Source organism: Nycticebus coucang, chromosome 4 (assembly GCF_027406575.1).
Source record: "Nycticebus coucang isolate mNycCou1 chromosome 4, mNycCou1.pri, whole genome shotgun sequence".
NCBI lineage: Eukaryota > Metazoa > Chordata > Mammalia > Primates > Lorisidae > Nycticebus > Nycticebus coucang.
Window position 1 is genome coordinate 125,078,929 of NC_069783.1, and position 22,879 is coordinate 125,101,807.

A 22,879-nucleotide genomic window follows, 5' to 3' on the forward strand; every position below is an offset into this window, starting at 1 on the left:
CCAAAAACTGCAAAAAAAAAAATAGCCAGGCATTGTGACAGGTTAAGCCAGCGGATCTCAACCTGTGGGTCGCAACCCACAGGAACTGTATTAAAGGGTTATAGCATTAGGAAGGTTGAGAACCACTGGGCTGTAAGCCCAAGAGTCTGAGGTTACTGTGAGCTATGATGCTACAGCACTCTACTGTCTCAGAAAAAAAAAAAAAAAGTTGTATAAATGGACCACACAGCATGTGACCTTTTGAGATTGGCATTTTGCCGTCAGCATAAATAAATGCCTGTCCACATTGTTCAGAGAGGTCTGGAGCGATACCCCAAACGTGGTAAGACTGGGCCCTGACTGGACACCTCCCACAGTCATATAGCTGAGAATGGGTCCTTAATTTTCTCTGATGTGGGATGATGTACACTTCCTTAAGGAATACAGGCTGGGTTGCTTAGTTCAGATTTATCTTGTAATTTTGTTAATTATTTCTAGTATTTGCCTTTTTTTCAATTTTAAGAATTACATTTCCCCTCATTTCCAAGGTTATGTGTTTTCTGTGGAAAATTTTTTAGAAAAGTACCCCAAATGAAAAATACCCATGCTTCCAACTGATGGAAATAACTAAAGGTAATATTTTGTTTCCTTAAAAGTTTGAATTATGTAAATAGTACTTTTCAACTCTTTAGCACAGCAGGAACATTTCTTCAGAACTGCTTTTAAGCTTTCCTTTCTATACTAATGCACTGCCAAACATCCCAAACTCAAATAGCCTCCTGGTGTTAGACATCTAGGGTATGGTTTTTGCTCCCATAACTACTGCTGTGAGCAGCATCTCTATACCAATCTGATATTTCTATTTCTGGGCCTGGCATGGAGGTAGTTACTGTGCCTCTGGAGAATTCCAAAAGGGCTTCTGTGGGACAAGTCAGTACTGGGTCTTGTGGGCCAGGGAAGGATTTGGATCTTGGTTCTAAGTGCAATGAGAGGCCTTTGAAGAATGTGGAAGATTTTCACTTCCGGGGTTTGTTCATAAAAGATTTCTGACTGTAGAATTAAGAAAAAATGGGCTGGATTGGTGACTTCAGATAGAAGTCAGAGGTAGCCATGCAAGATGGTAACAAGAGAGCAAAGCAGATGGTCTTGGAGATTCCAGGTCAGCAGCAGGACCTGTACCCTGGGCTTACAGCATGTGAAGTTGGCAGAATGGATGGTGACACCATTCACTTATCTGAGAATAATGGAGAGAAGCCAAGTGAATCTGGGGAGGGTTGTTATTGGCAGTTTAGGGGAAGAGCATTTTTTTAGTCTGGAGTATGCCGAGTTTGAGCCACCTTTGAGACACAGTGGAGATGTCAAAGTGGTGGTAATATAGGAGTCTGGACTAGGCTGGAGATCCAGGAGTTAGTGATGCGGGGATGGCAGTGGAACCAGATGCTGCTTCATGTCACCTAGGAGGGCCTCTGTGGTGAGGAGGTATGGGCCTAAAAGGCTGGAAATCCAATCCTTGTTTATCACTGGCAAAGGCCACGGCAACTGCCATAGTGCCCACAGAACCTCATTTTTATCAGCAGCCCAGATGGACCAAATGCATATGTGATTTGAAAGCAATAGCTGATGGCACAGGTAGGTCATCAAGTCCAAATGCTAAGTCGTCTCAGGAGCCACAAGTCAGCAGCATGAACTTCAGTGCTGCATGGCTTGGGCACTCTCACACGGTGGAATGTTGAAAGAGCCCCACGTCTAGCCACCTCACTAGAGGTCATCTGGAGTGTGTGCACTAGAAGTTATGAACAAGGAGGTGTCTACAAACAAAATTTTATTAGAAAAAACTGGAAACCAAACAAATTAGAAGAAATAAATGATAGTGAATTTATACAATCAGTTATGTATAGCAGTGAAATAAGCTACATTTTGAAAAATCCCAACTTGAGGTAGACATTGTCCTCTGGGTAATCATAACATTAACTCATAAAATAAATGCTTCTCTACAAGGAAGGCATTAGATTGTCAAACACCCTACCATCAAACTCCACATGGCTCATGGCTGACTTTGGTCAAGGTGATCAAAAATTGCTAATGCCAATGTTGTTAAAGACATTACAGTGTCTTAAGTGATGTTCTGTATTTTTTTTTTTTTTTTGTAGAGACAGAGTCTCACTTTACTGCCTTAAGTAGAGTGCCATGATGTCACAGGACTCACAGCAACCTCTAGCTCTTGGGCTTCAGCGATTCTCCTGCCTCAGCCTCCCAAGCAGCTGGGATTACAGGTGCCCACCACAACGCCCGGCTATTTTTTGGTTGCAGTTCAGCTGGGGCTGGGTTTGAACCCGCCACCCTTGGTATATGGGGCTGGCGCCCTACTCACTGAGCCACAGGTTCCACCCCGATGTTCTGTATTTTATAAACACTGAAAACTACCTAAAATTCTAGACGGTGAAAAAATATTCATTTTATCCCTAAAGAAATTATGTCTTCAGCCCTATGCATTACAACTGGCTCGTGTCTGCTGGTGACATCTATGTGTCTGACTCTCGTCACTGTTCTTACTCAACTGTGTGACTTCTCCAGGCCTTGCCTTGTACCTTCCCTAAAGAGAATGTGTGCTAAATGAGGAATCGACAAAGAGCACAAGTCATCACTGACATCATAGCACAAGAATCATTTCACAGCGGCTTCAGAACCATCTATCCTAAAAAGTGACTTTTGTAGAAGAATCTGCCAAAGAGCAATCTTGAAATCATTAATTTTAAGTATAGAAAAAGTACTTTGAAAGAATAAACCAACATACATATCTGTAACCATAACACAAAGAACACAATCAGATAAGAGGCATATGGGCTATAACAGAAAGAATAAGAAAATGTTCTAAGTTTAAAAAACACTTTGGCCTGATTCAAGCAGAAACATTTAAATATATCAGAGAACCTGTGTAACTTTTAACGTTAGTAAGGACATTGTCACCAAGCTTCAAAAACAAAACGTTAAAAGACTTATTCCATCAATGTCAAAATACTTACTTCCCAGGTATTACCCTGTCCACATGGATTCTGTACTGTGCTCAGAGAAGATATGATTGCTTATTAATTTCCTATGGTTCTGATGGAAATAAGAGGAGAGAAAGGGCAGAGCCTGTGGCTCAAAGGAGTAGGGCGCCGGCCCCATATGCCAGAGGTGGCTGATTCAAACCCAGCCCCGGCCAAAAACTGCAAAAAAAAAAAAAATTAATTAAAATAAAATAAAAGGAGAGAAAGCACCATTTTCATAAGAAAAATGAATATAACCTATAAAATTTGGCTAGTTACAGAAAATATCCAAACCTACAGGAGATGTGGATTAAATCAGTAAAAAAAATCTATTGCCAGCAACTCATTTTGCAGTAATAAACAGAGCCACAGTTAACAGAGCCTGGAAGCAATGCCATTAAACCAGATCTTTATTTCACAATAAATGAACATCTAAAACAATATAAGCACGCATAATGAAAGCAGTGCTCAAGGGATCACAGCCAAAGAATTTCAAGACAAAGAAATAAAAAACAGATTAAGGACATAGTTTAAAGTTCAATGTTTCTATAGCACAATGAAAGTGAAAGGTAATGTAGCCCTTAGACTTACCATGGAATAATGCCCTATAATTAGCTGTAATTTACTGAGATACAGAGTCCTGGACACAATGTAATGAAAACTGAAATGTCAGAGAATAGAATGGAAAAAATACAAGTCATAAAAATGTGATTATTGCTATAAGGAACTTGTAGGTATTTGTAGAGATTAATCCAAAACTATGCCACCCTGATGTGGGAGAGAATTTCTTGGCCCAGTCTGTGGCGCTGAGTCTGATCTAGTTTCTTCAGGTTCAGTACCTCCTTCTCTGGGCACATAAATCCCGGAAGGCTCCTCACAGCCAAGAGCTTCCCAAGACACTAGTCCCAGGTGTCACTGCTACCTTTAAAAGGTTTAGCCAACCATGTGACCTTCTGAGGTTCTGTTACATATTGGGATCACTCACCCACACATAATGCTCTAAGGAAAGTCTACTAAAATGCTTCCTGAGAGAGCAAAGACTCATTTCTTGCCACCTTTCTGGAAATTATCCATGGATCACATCAGACTGTTTCAGGGGGTCTAGTTTGTTCATAGTTCTTGTGTTCCAGAATACAAAAGACATGATCTTTTTGGGACCAGTAAATTAATAAACCCTGAAATAAACTATGCCAAGACCTGCAAATTTGTTTTCAATAGAATAAATACCAATTTTTACAACTAAAATATATCCCTCTCATCTCTAGCTAGAGTCTTCACTGGAGGTTGACAATTAAGGGTGAAACAATAGGAAATCATCCCATCCCTATGTTGGGATACTACTTGTAGCCCTCTTGGTATTGATCTAGAATCTTACATTATTTATAAATACATTATAGATTACTTGACAGTGAGTGAGACAATAGGAAACCACATATCCTAATGATGTGATACTATTTGTAGCTCTTAGTAGCAACCTAGAATCTTACATTATTTACAAACAGATTATAAGACTACTTGACACCACTCTACACGTGTGCTTACAAAAGACCCGTTCTTCATTCTTGAATAAGAAAAGCAGAGAAGAGCCTCTTGCAGGGTACTATAAATCGTGTCTGGCCAGACCCTCAAGGCTTTTAATCAGGTACCTGAACAGGCATCGCTGAACTATATGACAGTGCCCTAGACACTGACTAGAGCAGAACAATACAACTGTGTGGCAGCTGTATACCCAAAACCTCAGCATCCTTGTTCTCTGAGTTTATGGTACCAGTGAAGTCAGTTCCAAGCAATTTTGGGATGTCCGTAAGGCTGAGAAAAGAAAGAAAACATAATAACTGATCAGACAGCAGTCTCTGGAGCACTGAGAATTAACCTCTTTTTAAGTAAGAGCTGAAAACAAAACATAAATAGCTGTTTTCATTTGTAGTTGAAAAAAACTTTGACCCTAAGCCATAAATGAAGCACTTTGTAAAATTTTTTTTACAGAAGTACCAGCCCCAAGAAACATTTTCCCATGTGCTCTATAAAAGCCTGATGCTGAGACACTCACTTATCCATGGTCAAGTGAGATTAGAAAATGCTGTTCCCTGCATCTGAGATTCTCAGCATTGTTAGGATGTTCCATTCTGTATCAGATGCAGTACCTGCTCTAAATTTGTTTCCCTTAGTTTCCCAAAGGTATCTGACCATGACAGAGCCAGCCCTTTCTGCAACACTTGTTCTGGGCAACGCACTTTAGAGCAGCAAGTGGCCCTGGGTAAAGGAGGGTAGAGGCAACACGCCTGGTGAGCCCTCAATGCCAGGGTGTTTCAGTCACAGCTCTCTAGGAGCAGAGGTGGCATCCTTTGCTTCTCTGTGCTCCCCATGCTGCCCTGTAGTTGCACTCTTGAGAGACAAAAGAAAGAAAATACATACATAGAAAGAAGGAGAGAATTAGAGAGGAAAGGAGGGAAACAGATCTCCCATTCACCTGGCTGCATTCTCTGAACAGCTGGAGCGTAGATCCACTGCTATCACCTCTCAAGAGTTGTGGCCACAGCCCTTCTTAGCTTGCTCTGTCCCCAAACAAGGTGGATAGGCATGCCACTTAGCAGGCAGGAGGCAGAGCAAAATCACCTCTAGGGTTAATCGAGGCCCAACCAAGGACTGAAATAGAAAGTGTCAGATTCTCTACCAATTGGGAAAGAAACAAGAGAAGAGCAGCAAGAACAACCTGGAATGCTGGAGAACAGACCTAAGCACAGAGTAATGGATAGGCGCAGAGGAGGGGGGCCAGTGGTGGCCCGTCACCTGGGAAGCCCCTACCTTAGGCCGGTAGCCCTGCTCAGCCATTGTCCTCGCCTCCTGCTGCAGCAGGGCGTCAGTGAGCTGCTCTGCCTGTCTGGCCTCCTCTTCTTCCTCCTCCTCCTGCTGGTCTGCTTCCCATGCCTGCAGCTGGCGCTCTGCAACCTGGGCATCAAGAGCATAGTTACCCTGAGACAAGGCCCACAGGGCAGAGCTCTGCCTCTGATCCAGAGAGGAAGCCTGGGGTCCCACCCAGGCTGGAGAATCAGAGCCAAGCAACAGCAATGGCACATGCCAGTGGGAAAGCCTGTATGTATGGTAGATACCATACACTTTGTGAAAGCTTTACCAGTAAGCCAACTGCCAAAAGATGTGGACAGACTATAATATGGTCTGGTGCCCACAAGAGCTGAGCCACCATCAAGAGGGTCAGGAGTTCAACTGAAAAACAAAAGGAGGCACAAGCAAGCTCCAGGAGGCAGTCAGGGCCTCTACATCCTGTCCTTCGACAACACGAGAACCACAGCAGGGCCTGCTGTCTCCAGGCCTGCGTCCCCTTGCTGAAACTGCCTCCTGTCCTCAGGCACAGCCCCACCTGAGCTTCCAGCTCCCGTTTTCTGGCTGATTTCAGTTCTTCACTCTCCTCTTTTTCACGATGAGCTGACTCTTTTGCTTCCTCAAGATTTCGGATGAGTTGCTCCCTGTGTTTCAGGGATTCCTCTTGCGCCCTTCGGTTTTGTTCAATCTTTTCTTGTATTTGTTGTTGTCTCCCTGCCAGAACCTATCCTCAGCAGAAAGGAAAAGGAAAATTTTAGTTTGACTCTTAACAGTTCTCTGAGCCTTAGACAGGATGCAGCTGCACCAAGACCCAGTCTAATCCTCGTGGCTCAGGCTGGAACACACCAGACAGAAGCAGGCCCCAACTATAAGATCTGGTCCTATCAATGTTAGTCACGTTTGTGGGTATACAAGAGGTATATCTTGTACACCGAGTGTGTGTTATTGAGAGACAGCTGAGCACTTAACAAATTTAAAGAGTTGGGGATGGAGATAACTACACCTATCCTTAACACTGCTGGCGTTGCCTTCCCCTAGGTGTTGCTGAAAATAACAGCCTCAAATTATGACAGCATCAAGAAGAGTTTCTCTGAGGAGCAAAGAGATGATGACAAAAGTGTGATTTTCACACTGGTTCCAGCTAAAGACAAATCAAATATAAAACAAATGGAACCAACAGTTACTTCAACTTTTGATGTCAAACTGAACAATCTGAGGAAACACAACCAAGTTAACCTGCAAGTTGCAGGTCAGGCCTGGACCTGCATGAAACTGTATGGTGAATCCAACCCTTCGTGTCTGCTGAGACAAACTGGACCTGCATGAAATCATCTTTCTACCACTCCCAGAAAGACGATTTCTCTCTCTTTCTGTTACAATCTTGCAGTTTCCCATCCCTGGGCCTAGAAGATAATAGGTCATGCCCTGACTGTGTTAAGAATAATAAGATGATAATGGAAAGATCACTGACAGTGAGGAAGAAATAACTTGGTTTGAACAAAGTATTAAAGAGAGATGGATGTACTTTCAGAATGTGTAACCTAGTATGAAGAAATGGAAGAAGAGATCATCTGAAGGAATCTTTGTGATCTACAAAACAGAATCAAGTGATCAGGACTCCACCGTTGTCTGAGTGACGGCCTTATCTAAAAAGACCTTTTTGGAGGGGCCTTCAGAGCCACTTATGTCACTACAAATGGGCCAGGTGTGGTGGCTCACACCTGTAATTCCAACACTTGGGAGGCAGAGGCAGGTGGATTGCCTGAGCTCACAGGTTCAAGACCAGCCTGAGCCAAAGATCTTATCTCTAAAAAATAGCTGGGCCTTGTAGCAAGTGCCTGTAGTCTCAGCTACTCAGGAGGCTGTGACAAGAGAATTGCTTAAGCCCAGGAGTTTGAGGTTGCTGTGAGCTATGATGCCACAGCATTCTTCCAAGGCTGACAAAGCAAGACTCTGTTTTAAAAAAAAAGTCACTGCATTTGATTTAAAAACAAACAAAAAAGTCAGGTATGGAGCCCTCTTCCCAAGGGCAGAGAAACTTTGCAGTGACAAGATGCATTTCCACCCCCATCAGCAGATTCTGAAAAACAGAAGAAAACCACAGGCACACAGATAACAAGAGGGAAAGTCTGTGTCATTCCTCTAACCTTTGAATTCAAAGTTACTGCTCAAAGCAGCAAAAGCCTGCGATCTTTAAGACTTGAACCCAGAGCAGCGTGATGTCCCACCACCAGCCCAGACTGCAGTGAGGAGTCAGGAATCAGGAAGGCAGGGAGCTACCTCCCTTACCCAGAAGTTATGCTGGAGGGCATGTAAAGTGGTTACAACCAGGAGGAAAATTTAAATGGAGAAAGTCAAAAGCTGCTTGAGAATACTTGTATTGACAAAAGTGAAATATCACCAATTGGGACCCAATTTCCCAAGGATTCTAAATGATAGCAAACAGACACAACATACAATTTCTCATTTTAAACCACTTTAAAATAACATTCGATGCACAGATAATAAAGACTGTCTTCCCACCAAAAGATTTCCTAGTGCCTGGGGTGTGTCTTCCACACGTTACTTACAACAGAACAAGAGAACAGTTATGCTCTCCAGTTCACCTCTGTCATTCACCTCAAAGAAAAAACTGCACTCTGGAAAAGCCCCATGCACCAAGAAGCTCCCTTCAGTGCATAAGTAATGGCTCAAAAGTAGGGGGAAAAAACCCAGAATACCCACAAGCGGGGAATGGAGAGCAAACTACGGCACACCCACGGGAGGATATAGGATGATCTATAATACAGTCATTAAAAACAGTGTTTAGGGCGGCGCCTGTGGCTCAAGGAGTAGGGCGCCGGTCCCATATGCCGGAGGTGGCGGGTTCAAACCTAGCCCCGGCCAAAAACCAAAAAAAAAAACAAAAACAGTGTTTATATAGAAGTAGCAGCATGTTAAAAATGCCTGAAGTCAAATAGCACAGTACAATTAAAAATATGTAGAATAAAAAACAGAAAAGAAGGGAATAAAGCCATCATGGCTGTGTGAATGATGGGGCTCAGGGGACTTTTTTTTTTTTTTTTTTTTGCAGTTTCTGGCCGGGGCTGGGTTTGAACCTGCCACCTCCAGCATATGGGGCCAGCACCCTACCACTTTGAGCCACAGGCGCCACCCTCAGAGGACTTTCTTTCATTTTTACTTTGCTGTACTTCTGGTATTTTTCCCAATGTGCTTGTGATTACTTTCATAATGATTTTTTTTTCTTTTTTTTTTGAGATAGAGTCTCACTATGTCGTCCTCAGTAGAGTGCTGTGGTGTCATAGCACACAGCAACTTCAAACTCTTGGGCTTCAGCGATTCTTTTGCCTCAGCCTCCCAAGTAGCTGGGACTACAGGCACCCCCCCGCTCCCCCACAACACCTAGCTATTTTTTTCATTGTTGTTGTAGTTGTCCTTGTTGTTTAGCAGGCCCAGGCCAGGTTCGTACTCCCCAGCTCCGGTGTATGTGGCCAGCGCCTTAACCAGTGAGCTAAGAGCGCACAGTCTTTTTTTTTTTTTTAATAAAATCACAGCTGTGTACATTAATGCAATCATGGGGCACCAAAGACTGGTTTTATATACAATTTGACATATTTTTCTCACACTGGTTAACATAGCCTTCCTGGCATTTTCTTAGTTATGTGTTAAAACATTTATAGTCTACATTTAGTAAGTTTCACATGTACCCTTGTAAGATGCACCAGAGCTATGGTCCCACCAATTACCCTCCCTCCACCCATTCTCCCCTGCCAATTCTTTTATAATGATTTTTAAAGTCCACTTCGAAAGACCAGAGAAGTCTCTGTTCCCAGAACAACTCCCAGACATCTTCCCAGGACTCAACAGCCAGTCCCCACCCGCTGTAGCTGAGATTACCTCACACATCAGTCTGTCCCTCGCGCTCTGCTCTCGTGCCCACTCTGCCTCTCTCTTTTCCCACATCTCCTTGGCCTCCTCCCTGGGCAAACACAGAAGGGATGACAGCAGGCTCCTTCCCACCCCTGATGGCAGGGAGTGAGCTAAGGAACAGACACGGCTGCATGGTGCACATCTCCTGTGGGGCCAACCTGCAAAGAAACTTAGCTACATACTTTTAAAAGATGACAATTAGGGATAACATTCACAGAAAGTATAAATATTTTAAGTCACCTTCTTAATATGCTATGTCCTTACAAAAAGTACTTTTGATAACCTGCACTGTGGCCATTTAATACTGAGGTCAACGAAAGCACCAGAATGTGGAGAAGAAGAGGGTACCTCCTGTGTCTAAGCCCCATCACCACATGCCTGGGGTCACCACTAGTTCACCTGGCCCAAGTGAGTGACCTCAAGTCTCTATGTCCCATGTCCCGCCATTTGGCTGGATCTCAGGAATAAATATGAGGACCATAAAGCACTTAGCACCGTATCTGGCAGCAATAAGTGCTCAAAGATGTGACCTATTATTTGATTCTTTCAATCTACTAGTTTAATTTTTAAGACCTCGACCCATTTTTATGAGGCATTTAACATCTCCAGAAAAAGATAAAAATTTCCTTTCAAATCTCAAAGATTTTAGATGAACAGAGACCATTCTCTCAACCTTAATGATTTCTATCTGAAATAATGTAAGGGCAGCACCACTATAAGCCAGCTCCATTAGCAAAGATGTGTTCCTCAGGAATGAAGGACAAACCAACAAGGACAGATATTTCAGTAACAGGTGACCCTTATGGTGGCCTGATGGCCATTTCAAGGTTCTGAACTTGAGACCAGGAGTGTCCTACCCAGACAACCGCCACCTCTCACCTCAGTAGCATCTGCTGCTCTGCCTCCCGCGCCTTCTCCAGCTGCAACTGCTCCTCAATGACCTGCTTCATCCAGGCCACATCAGCCACGGCCTGCTCCCTCCGGGCCAGGTGGACACGCTGGGTCTCATCATCCTTCTCAAGGAGTGCCTCCAAGAGTCGCCTGTCTGCCTCCTAGAACAAGCCAGGTGGTAGCACATGAGTGTACTAGACAGAGCCCTTCTACAGCCCTGGCCTGTAGAGGAGCCTGCCCTCCTGCCCATCTGCAATCCCTCACAATGTTCCCAACTAAGATAGAGTTGGGAAGATGTTGTATTATTTCCAGAACAGTCCAGGGATCATCACATGGGGACAGCTTAGACACTGCACAGGCTTAGGTACTTTTCTTTAGCTAAAGGGAGAGACCCCCTTCACCATCACATGGTCTTGGATACATCTGGAAGCATGGCTTTTTAGAAGACAACTTGGCAGCACTTCTACTTCTAAGAATACAGATGACAAAGACACAAATGCTCAAAGGTATATGCATAAAATGCTCATTGCTGGTTTTCTGTAAGAGGGAAAACCCATAAACAGCCCCAGTGCCTTTTGGTAGGGAATTAGCTACTACCCTGTTTCCCCAAAATAAGACATCCTCTGAAAATAAGACCTACTTACAGGAAAGATAAGACGTCCCCTGAAAATAAGACCTAGCGCATCTTTGGGAGCACACCTTAAAATAAGACACTGTCTTATTTTCGGGGAAACAGGGTATGTGCACCTTGCCAGTGGAACCTGTGAAAGCATGAGGAAAAGCTGTCTGGGGGAGAAGCTGCATGCCAAGAACGATGGTGCCACTGCTCTGTGATCTGCCCTGACTGTAGCAGGCAGGGAGCTGGGGGATGTGTTTGCTTGCATGCCCTTTGTTCTCATCTCAGCGAAGGAGCTCGTTGGTGTCCTTAACAGAAATACGAAGTAGTGATTTAAAAAGAACAAGTTCAATCTAAGTACAATATCTTTTTAGTAATTAGAGATTTATCGTTAAATATGATAAAGAATGCAACTTAGGGCGGCGCCTGTGGCTCAGTGAGTAGGGCGCCGGCCCCATATGCCGAGGGTGGCGGGTTCAAACCCAGCCCCGGCCAAACTGCAACAAAAAAATAGCCGGGCGTTGTGGCGGGTGCCTGTAGTCCCAGCTGCTCAGGAGGCTGAGGCAAGAGAATCGCATAAGCCCGAGAGTTAGAGGTTGCTGTGAGCCGTGTGACGCCACGGCACTCTACCCGAGGGCGGTACAGTGAGACTCTTGTCTCTACAAAAAAAAAAAAAAAAAAAAGAATGCAACTGAATTTACACTTTAAATTAACAACCAAAAACCACCACCTCTGTGTGTAGGTATGGGTGGGTGTGCACACACGCACACACAGGGTAAACACATCTAGAAGGAAATGTCTCTGGGAAGGGGCAGAAATTGCAGGGGCTGGTCAAGAAGGAAATCTTATTTTGTGCTGTGTTTTATTTTTTAAATAACAGCTTTACTGAAGTATAATTTCATGTTTTCATACACATATACATTGTGAAATGATATGTATATGAAACGAGAGTCAAGCCAATTAACAAATCCATCACCTCACAGTTATCTTTTTTGTGTGTGATAATAACACTGAAAATATACTTTCTTAGCAAATAAAGAAAATACAGTATTCATGGTGCCCATACCACAGTGGGTAGGGCGCCAGCCACATACACCATAGCTGACAGGTTCAAACCCAGCCAGGCCAGCTAAAACAACGACAACTGCAACAAAAAAAATAGCTGGGCATTGTGGTGGGCACCTGTAGTCCTAGCTACTTGGGAGGCTGAGACAAGAGAATCTCTTATGCCCACAAGTTTGAGGTTGCTGTCAGCTGTAATGCCACAGCACTCTACCCAGGGTGACGAGTGAGACTCCGTCTCAAAAAAAAAAAGAAAAAAGAAAATGCAGTATTATCACTTCTTATGAAGTATTTTTATTTATTTTTTTATTTTTTGAGACAGAGTCTCGCTTTGTCACCCTCAGTAGAGTACCATAGCATCACAGCTCACAGCAACCTCAAACTCGTGGGTTTAAGTGATTCTCTTGCCTCAGCCTCCCGAGTAGCTGGGACTACAGGTATCCACAACACTTGGCTGTTTTTAGACCCTGGGGTCTCACTCTTGCTCAGGTTGGTCTTGAACTCATGAGTTCAAGCAATCTACCCGCCTCAGCCTCCCAGAGTGCTGGGATTACAGGCGTCAGCCACCGTGCCCAGCATATTTTAATTTTTTTAAGAGACAAGGTCTTGCTCTGTTACACCCAGGCTGGAGGAGTGCAATGATGTAACCATTGGTCACTATAATCTCCTATGCTCAAGTGACCCTCCTGCCTCAGCCTCTCAAGTAGCTGGAGCTGCAAGTACATGCCACCATGCCCAGCTAATTCTTTAATTGTTTATACAGATGGGGTCAGCTTGCTGTATTATTAGATCCTCAGAACTTACTCATCTTATAACTAAAAGCGTGTACCTTCTGACCAACATCTCCCCATTCCCCTGAGGCCTCACTTTATCTGATTCTTATGAGAATACACTCATATACTAAGCAGTTAAGAACATCTTTTTCAAAAGAGTAAAAAAGATAGCCAAGCTCTCTCTTTAGACTTACCAGCTCCTCTTGGATCTGCTGTGTACGTCTGTTAAGTTGTGCATTATACTGATGTCTCAAAAAGCGCCTGTAAGTGAATAAAATATGGTTGCCTTCACTGTCATATAAAGAAAAAAATGGAGGTTAGATGACTGTTTACTAGGCTTTCAGGGTTCAGGGACACCAATCCCAAGTCTGAGAAAGTAAGAACCTCTCCACCATTTTGGCAGAGTTAGGAAACCCTTCTCACACGTACCCCAGCTCTGCCTTCTGCCGGAAGGCTGCCATCTGCTTCCTCTCTTCCTCCAGCCTCTCCAGCTCCCACTGCTGCTTCAACAGATTTTCCTGCTCCTTCTTCAGTTTGGCCGCCTGTGATTATGGTAACAGTAAACCTACCAGAATCTGAGATCATAGAAATCAGATCTTCCTTCTCCACCTCCCATTGCCGGTAGACACTTCATGACAGGGGTGGCTCTAAGCCCTTCAAGCCCTGTTAACTTGCTCATTTATCCCATCTCAGCTGAGCCATTTCCTACAAGAGCCTTTCTCAGCTCCACGCTCTGAGCTCCCACTTACTATAACTTAATGTCTGTCTTCCCACCTGACACAGCCCCTGCCTCGTGGCCAGGACTATGGGTTTTGCTCAGACTCAATCTCCACCTTCCAGCCGAGTGCTTAGCATGTAGAATAAGTAGTGGGCACTAAGTATCTAGTTACCGACTCATCGGGGCCTAGGAAGTGGTGAGAGGTCAAAGGAACATGAGGTTTCCCTCCCTCTCAGACAAATTGTACATAGTATTCGTAAAAGGCAGTTTCCTGGACCAAAAACCCTCAAAGTTGATGCCTTGAGACTCAAAACCTGCTACCTATGGAGAGCTGGGTGCTAGACCTTTGACAACATCACATCTACTTAATGCACTGGAAATTCCAAGGTCTGAAAAGCTTTTCTGACAGCAGGTCTCTAGACACTTCTACAAGGACAAAAACTATCTCATTAATGTTCTAGAATCTGAGCATACAACATAGGAGGAGAACCACAGAGGAGAACTCATGTGAGAACAGGGAGAACAACTCAGCAGTTGTTGCCCTTTGTAGAATCACCATACCCTGCTATCATGGCTTTTTAAGTACCCCTTTTATACTAACTAGCAACTACAGAGAGGAGGCCACGGGAGCCAAGAGGGACTTGCACTCACCTCTACCTCCTTCAGCTTCAGTTCCTCCATCTGCTGGAGCAACACCTTGGCTTGTAATTTATCCTCTAGTTGCCGCCTTTCCTCTTCAGCTTTCATCCGTTCCAGTGCTTCCCTGTGTGTCCTTTCATATTCATTTTCATGCCGTCTGTTCTCTAGCTCTTCAGTGGCTTCTTGCTACAAGGGGCCAAATGAACCTGGGAGGTCAATATCTACCCCCATGAGATCAGCCGGAGACCCAGCTCCCTTCAGTAGGCCACAGGGCCCAGACAAGTCCCACTCAGTGGTGCAACCCTGGGTGAGGGTGTCTTCCAGGGTTTAGTTCCCTTTGTGGGAACCGCAGAAGTGACACTTCCCCTAGAGACCAAGAAAGGGTGTCAATGTCAGGTTTCCTCTATCTGCAACAAAATACTTTCCGAAATGAATCCAGAAGCAAAGTTATCAGTGTGTGGAAGTGTGAATGGTTAACCCTAGAAATGCCACTGTAGGCCAGGATTGAAAATTACATCAAAAGAGTGACAATCATGCCCTTAAAGACATATGTTCCACCTACCACCTCCCAGCCCTAGTCACCTTTATTCTGCGCTGTTATAAAGACACAGGATTCTAGTATATGTAAGAATATTCAGTTTTATTTATTTATTTTTATTGAGATAGTCCCACTTTCTCACCCTCGGTAGAATGCCATATCGTCATAGCTCACAGGAACCTTAAACTCTTGGGCTCAAGTGATTCTCTTGCCTCAGTCTCCCAAGTAGCTGGGCCTACAGGTGCCTGCCACAATACCCAGCTGTTTTTAGAGACAAGGTCTTGCTCTGGCTCAGGCTGGTCTTGAACCCGTGAACTCAGGCAATCCACCTCCTCGGCATCCCAAGTGCTGGGATTATAGGCGTGAGCCAGCACACTAAGCTAAATATTCAGTTTGAACATGTGCCAAATAAAATGAGTAAGAATCCCACCTATCACCCTCCCTCTGCCCATCCTCCCCCCTCTTACAAGGGTACATGTGAAACTTAGGAAATGTAGAATATAATTGTCTTAACACAATAACTAAGGAAATGTCAGAAAGGCTATATTAACCAGTGTGATGAAAATGTGTTAAACTGTTTATAAAACCAATGTATGATGCCCCTTGATCACATTAATGTACAAAGCTATGATTTAATATTAATAAAAAAAATAAATGAATAAAATGAGGAAGAATCTCTTCCTCAACTGGAATCATTAATACTGAAAACGGGAAACAAATTCAAATACATGGAAATAGTCTCACACCATAGCATATGGGACTATTTCCAGAATCACATACCACACCTGTTTTTTTTCTTCTTTCTGCATCTCCCAAGAGTTTACCACATGCTTCTTGTGAAGGTCCAGTTCGATCTGAGGATAAGAATAGGGAGAATACATTGTACCCCATGATTGCATTAATGTACACAGCTACGATTTAAAAAAAAAAAAAGAATGGGAGAATATTAACTTGCTAACTGGTTCACTGGATAGATATTAACTGTGGGGGACAGCATGCTGCTGCCGCCTTCTATGCCACATGCTGGAACACAGATATGACTTCCCCTCTCAAGGACTCAGAGTGGCTCATGTGTCCAGCAGGGGAGCACAGGGTGATCCTGACATACACAGTCTGAATGCAAGTCAATCAGAAAATCAAAGGACCAGGCACTTCTAAACCAATCTCTCAAGTTAGAACAAGTAATAGACTTTTGTCCCAGTGTCCCTGGGCTTGAGTAAGAAGCATGTCAGCAGACACTGAAATGGAAATAAAAGTTTCAAAGACCACCTCTGGTTGGTCTATAGCAGGGGTCCTCAAACTTTTTAAACAGGGGGCCAGTTCACTGTCCCTCAGGAGGGCCGGACTATAGTTTAAAAAAAACTATGAACAAATTCCTATGCATACTGCACAAATCTTATTTTGAAGTAAAAAAACAAAACGAGAACAAATACAATCACACCGCTGCATGTGGCCCGCGGGCCATAGTTTGAGGACCCCTGGTATAGTATGGCAAGCTCCAGGCCCAGGGAGACAGCTGGGAGAGGGGCACACTCCATCCCTTACCTGGCCCCCCAAAGCTTCCTCTGCAGAGAAGTAGCTATAGAAATAGGTAGTCTCTGTATCGAGTGATATACAAGCAATCACAATAAGTTTGGAGTTAGGAGTAAGAGAACTGAGTGTAGACAATCTTCCATATTAGAAATTAATTGCACGGCTGGATGTGGTGGCTCATGCCTGAGCTCATGGGTTTGAGACCAGCCTGAGCAAGACCAAGACCCCATCTCTAAAAATAGCCAGGTTTTGTGGCGGGCGCCTGTAGTCCCAGCTACTTGGGAGGCTGAGGCAAGAGAATCACTTAAGCCCAAGAATTTGAGGTTGCTGTGAGCTATGACACCACAGCAGTCTACTGAGGGTGACAAAGTGAGACTCTGTCTCAAAAAAAAAAAAAAAAAAAAAAAAATTTTAAATAAATAAATAGAAACTAATCGCAACACTCCATCCAAAAGCTTTTGTTTGGGAAACTTTAAAATTTCTTTCCCAGCTTACAGATGTAAACATCTGCAACTATCTTTAATGTTTGAACAAATTTTTCTTAGTCAGCTTTGGAGAAGCCAGTGGCCAGGGGGTCCACACACAGATTAGCACTCACTGCATAATATTCAAAAGCACCTCCATTACTTAGTGTCTGACAATTTCTTTTTTTTGAGACAAAGTCTCACTTTGTCACCCTTGGTAGAGTGCCGTGACGTCACGGCTCACAGCAACCTCCAACTCATGGGCTTAGGCAATTCTCTTGCCTCAGCCTCCCAAGTAGCTGGGACTACAAGTGCTCACCACAATGCCCGGGTATTTTTTGATGCAGTTGTCATTGCTGTCCAGCTGGCCCCAGGCCAGGCTTGAACCCGCCAGCCTTGGTGTATATGGCTGGCACCATAACCACTGTGCTATGGGCGCCAAGCCATGTGTCTTGGCAATTTCTAAATGTGACTACAAATAGATAATGGAACCAAATGTATACAAAAACTGTCAGTTAAAATAAATTAATGGCATCAGATGGGCTTATCTCCCTCCAGCCCAATCTCTGCTAAATCATGCCACCTGTCTCTCCTGCACCTCTGTCCTCCTGTCACCCTAGTTTAGGCCTTTACCATCACTTGAAGCCCCTCAACTGGCATCACACCCACCTACCCACTACATTGACACTGCTGTCAGAGGTTATCTCTCTGAAATGCAGCTGGACTCCCACACACCCCTGCTTAAAGTTGTCCAGGTGCCCCCCAGTGCCTCCTGGAAAGGCCACAAAGGCCACTCCACATCTAACACGATCTGTTTTGCTAGCCTCATCTCTTGGGGCTCCCCCTCCCTACCTGACATCCCACCCTCACTCACAGTACGTGTAGAGCTCTCTGGATTTGCTGTTTTTGTGTCTCAGGCCTGGTTCCTGCATAGCCACATCTATCTAAAACATCCTTTCCTTACTTCTACACCACGGTTCTCAACCTGTGGGTTGCAACCCACAGGAATTAATTAAAGGCTCGTGGCATTAGGATGCTTGAGAACCACTGCTCTATACCACCAAGTTAACACTCTGTCCTTCCAAACTCCTCCACCCCAACAACTCCTCTGTGACATCTCTCTGACCCCAGACTGAGTTGAGGCATGGTCCCCTGCCCACCTTCCCAGGTGGCCAGCACCCCACATCTGCACCATAACAAGCTGCCCACTCTCTCCTCTGCTGGACAGCAAGCTCTTTAAGAGCAGGGGCCATTTTAATCTCCACACACCCACATGGTGACTGCACAGTCTGCACCAGATATGTGTGGTGCTCTTTTCAGGTGGCTGGAGTTAATGTTTCAACCCAGTACAAGATGTAGTTTTAAAAAAATAAAAAAAGTCCGAAAACTTAATCTCATCTACTTAGGCAAATCAATGGAAGGTTTTTGATTTTTACCTCTCGAAGTTTTGGGTGGTTCTTTTTCCAATGTTCATACAACAGTTGTTCAGCAATCTATGAAGAAAACAAAAAGGGAAGTTTGATGTCGTTTTTCATATCCATGCATATTTCAGATGACACATAGTAGAAGTCAGCTCAGGCTCACAGCACCTCCAGACACTGTCACTGTACTTGGTGTTCAACTTGCTCACCTTGCACCCACAGTTCTGGGAGCCATATAGCTGAGAAGAACTGGATGACACTGACAAATGATTCTTACAATGGTAAACAAAAAGGAGCCAAAATCTGATGTTATTAATGGATTCAACCTGCAGGGTCTCAAAATAAGCAGGCTGAAAAACATAGATTGGTGCTTACCCTTTCACACAACTACTTTGGAAGATAAATATACTTCTCAGACCTGTGCAGGACCAAAGAACTAGAATAAAGAAAAGGACCTGGATGTAATAATTTAAAGGCTAAACAGCATAGGGTTGACTTATCCAAACACACTCCCTGCACAAGAGTAAGCATTTTTCTTGCTGGCATCTCATCAGACTAGAACATGCAGGAATAACCCCTCATGTGCAATACTGATAGGCCGGGGATGCTCCTTGCCCACAGCCACCTGAAGGTCTATGAGAAATCTACCAGTTTCCTTTGCTGTTCTTGGGCTAATTTCAGATTTATGTGTCGCTCCCGGATTTTTCTTTCTCGCGAGTTCATGCTTAGCCTCAGGTCCTCAAGTTCTTTGGCCAGCAAGTCCTGCTCCTCCAGCACAAGCTGCCTGAGTTTCTCTCGTCGGGCCTCCAGACTTTTCCTCTTCTCCTCCTTCATCTTTTCACGCTGATACGCATGCATGCTGGGTGAGAAGGGGCCCATGGTAAATCAGTTATGCTATAGCAACAGGTAGAATATTTTGTTCTGCTATGAGGGAAAAAGAGGCTGACCTAGATACATCATGGTGATATGGGGCGGTGTCCCCCAAAGGGAAGGGTCATAGAACAGTATGCACAATAGAAAATCTTGTTTTTGCAAAAATGTATAAATGGGTGGTTTTATACTACTCATCATTTAAATCCTACAACATAGGTTCTGTTTTAGTTCCACTTTGCTAACAAGGAAACTGAAGCTCATTCATGCAACAAAAAACAGTCCGGATTTCCAGTCGGTCTGACTCCAAAGCCTATGCTTTTAACTCTTATGTTTTTACAAGTATTGGTATAAAAATAGTTTTGTGTGTGTGTGTATATTTAAACACAAACACAAATGGCATGAAGAATGAAAGGATATGCACCAGACTGTTAACTATGGTTCTCTGGGGATGAAGTTTCCAGATTCTACTATATACACTTGTGTATCATTTTATCTTTTTCAGTGTGAATATGTTACTTCACTGATGATTTTTTTTTTTTTTTTGAGACCTAGTCTTACTTTGTCACTCTTGGCAAACTGCTGTGGCTCTCAGCAACTTCAAACTCCTGGACTTAAGTGATTCTCTTGCCTCAGCCTCTCAAGTATCTGGGACTACAAGCGCCCTCCACAATGCTCAGCTATTTGTTTTTTAGAGATGAGGTCTTGCTCTGGCTCAGGCTGGTCTCAAACCCATGAGCTCAGGCAATCCACCCACCTGGGCCTCCCAGAGTGCTAGTATTACAGGTGTGAGCCACGGAGCCCAGCCATGATTGTTTTTGTTTTTTTCTTTAAATCTCCAGCTGGGAAACATAGCTATGCAGGTGATCCATGGTGGCAGGTAAATCCTCAAGAAAACATGCTGTCAAGCCACACTCCTAGATCTTTTTTTCTTTTTTATTGTTTGGGATTCATTGAGGGTACAAAGAATTAGGATACACTGATCGTATTTGCACACTCCTAGATCTTTAAGGCTGCATCCCCTGACCAAGCAAGTGGCCCCACAGCTGCACAATTACCTCCGCTGATAGGAGGTTTTGGAGCTCCATTCTGCCTGTTTAGAGCTGCAGATGTCAGACATCCTGAAGTAACGGCTGTTCTGATCCCACTGCTGCCGGAGCCGAGCCTCCTGTTCTCGCTGTCGGGCTATCTGCTCATTCACAAGTCTCCTGCTGCACCAGTAGGACGGCAGTGTGGGGAGAGCCATCTGAGAACAGGAATGGTAGGAAATGAGAAAACTACAAACTCTAGGAACCCTCACAAGCTTGGCCCCATCCTTTTAATGATGGTCCTCACCTGCTGGCTGCACAGTGGAATCACCTAGCATAATTTGAAAAAACAAAACAAAACTCATTTAGGCCCATTTCAGACCACTAAATCAAAAACTCTTTGAGTGGGTTCTAGGCATGAGAATTTTTTTTTTTTTTTTTGGCCAGGACTGGGTTTGAACTCATCACTTCCGACATATAGGACCAGCATCCTACTCCTTTGAGCCACAGGCGCTACCCTAGGCATGAGAATTTTAAAAATGAATTGCCAACAGGGCTACAAATCATCAATTTATTTTTTTATTCTTTTTTTTGAGACAGAGTCTCACTTTGTCACCCTCGGTAAAGTGCTATTGCGTCACTGCTCACAGCAACCTCAAACTCTTGGGCTTAAGCAATTCTCTTGCCTCAGCCTCCCAAGTAGCTGGGACTACAGGCACCTGCCACAACGCCTGGCTATTTTTAGAGACCATGTCTTATTCTTGCTAAGGTTTTTCGAACCTGTGAGCTTAGGCAATCCACCCACCTTGGCCTCCCAGAGTGGTAGGATTACAGGTGTGAGCCACCTTGCCTGGACCCAAATTATCAATTTGAATAAGCCTGGACTGCAGCTGGTGTGGGCCAGTCATCATTAGGGACACAATGGACAGAGATAGGGATTGACCAGCAATGCTGGACTAGGAGCACCAGGGACTTTTATGTTCTGCTTTAAGAAATAGGGACAATGTCACTAATACTAATAACAATTAAGTGCCAAGGACTCAACATACGTGAATTTTTTCATTTGTACCTCATTATTTAGCAGGTGGAGAAACAAGTTCAGAGGTGACGTGACTTAGGACCACAAAGCCTAGAAGTAGAGAAAACAAGAGAGCTGGAATCGAATTCATGTCAGTCCTGGACCAGAACCGGGGCTACAAACACTGCAAAAGGCTGCCTGTTGGGAGGAACAGACCCTGACAGCCCACAGGGAGGGGCTTAGCAGAGGTGTCACACTTGTTGTAAGCATTTTGGGCGACCAAAAAGGGCAGACCCATCATCTTACTAAGGAAGAAAATGAGACAAAGAGAGAAGAATCAGTTTGCCCAGAGTCACAGGGCAATAATGGGACACAGTTAAAGCCTGGAAAGCAGACAGCCGTCTCACTCCCAATGCCATTCCCCCGACCCAAAAGCTGCCCTCTTGTGCAAGTCTACCCTCTGCCCAGCTAGGAACGTCTGTTGAATGAGCTAATAGGCCTGGGTCCATGCCAAAAATTCCAGCGTTCTCCAGGTCTTGGAGGCAAACAATCCGCATCTGTGCGCCAAACACCGGCGGGTTGCCAATGTATGACCCCTGTCATTAAGGTTGTGACAGCTTACTCTTTTCCTCGTCCTGTAATGCCGCCAGTGGGTAAATCTTTGCATCAGGAATCAAACGCTTAAGATACCGGTCCCGGCTCGGACTCCAAAGAGCTGGGTTGCTCCCTGAAAAAGTCGCATCCCTCTCTTAGCCCGGACAGGGGAAAAGTATGGGCTGCAGGGGGCATCGGGAGCAGAGTGGGGACCGGCTCCCGCGACCCTAGGAGCCTGAGCTCGCGTCCCGGACTCCGCCCGCGTTCCAGACAGGGCGGGCCGCGCGTGGCGGGGCCCTGCGAGTCCCCGCACCAAGGCCGGCTTCCGGCCGAGACCAACCTCCCGACTCACGTTTCTCTGTGTCCTGAACTTTCCGAAAAGGCCCCTGTCCTGAGCTCCCGCACGCCCGGACTCTGCCGGCCGGTTCCCAGCGTTCCTCCCAAACCGCGCGGCAGCAACGCCAGCCGTTCCCCCGCTCGTTGCCTCGACAACGGGCCAGAAGACGAAGCGTCGCGAGGGCCAAACCACCCCCAGCGCAATACTGAACGCATAGAGAAGGGAAAGAAGACTGTGGTTTTTTTCCTCTGGCGCCCCCTGGTGATGGGAGGGAGACCAATAGCAAACGTCGCTAGTCTTTGAAACCCGTAAGGAGGGGAAAAAAGCGTCGGTTGAAATAGGCAAAGAGGGAAGAAAAGCGTCCATTCACTGCACAAAATTCAGGATGGTGGTTACCTGGACAGGGGAATAAAGGTAAAGGGGAGAGCAGAAACCATACGGAAGGAGAATATAAAGCAGTGGTTCTCAAACCTGTCCATGCCTGAGAACCCCCTGGGAGCTCCTAAAATCCAGGTGCCCAGCCTAAATCCCAGACAGTTGCCCTCAGGCTGAGGGTATCAGTGTTTTTCAAAATTCCTCACTGTGCTTTCAGTGTGCT

General features: G+C 44.8%; 1 protein-coding gene across 7 annotated transcripts; it reads right to left on the minus strand.

The window, feature by feature from the left end:
• Positions 1 to 1,796: 1,796 nt before the first annotated feature.
• TCHP (trichoplein keratin filament binding) lies at positions 1,797 to 22,466 on the minus strand. Of its 7 annotated transcripts, XM_053590050.1 has the most exons (15): positions 22,297 to 22,466; positions 21,973 to 22,077; positions 21,402 to 21,461; positions 20,363 to 20,550; positions 19,083 to 19,293; positions 18,450 to 18,506; positions 15,802 to 15,870; positions 14,491 to 14,664; positions 13,551 to 13,663; positions 13,316 to 13,382; positions 10,659 to 10,831; positions 9,747 to 9,828; positions 6,388 to 6,573; positions 5,814 to 5,957; positions 1,797 to 4,817 (listed from the first exon to the last, which is right to left on the minus strand). In XM_053590050.1, the coding sequence occupies exons 4-15, from the start codon at positions 20,548 to 20,550 to the stop codon at positions 4,785 to 4,787; spliced, it is 1,497 nt and encodes a 498-aa protein (XP_053446025.1). In that variant the 5' UTR covers positions 21,402 to 21,461; positions 21,973 to 22,077; positions 22,297 to 22,466; the 3' UTR covers positions 1,797 to 4,784. The 7 variants fall into 7 exon arrangements, 5 of the variants coding, with proteins under 5 accessions (XP_053446025.1, XP_053446026.1, XP_053446024.1 ...); XM_053590051.1 differs by lacking the exon at positions 21,973 to 22,077; XM_053590049.1 differs by lacking the exon at positions 21,402 to 21,461.
• Positions 22,467 to 22,879: the final 413 nt, after the last annotated feature.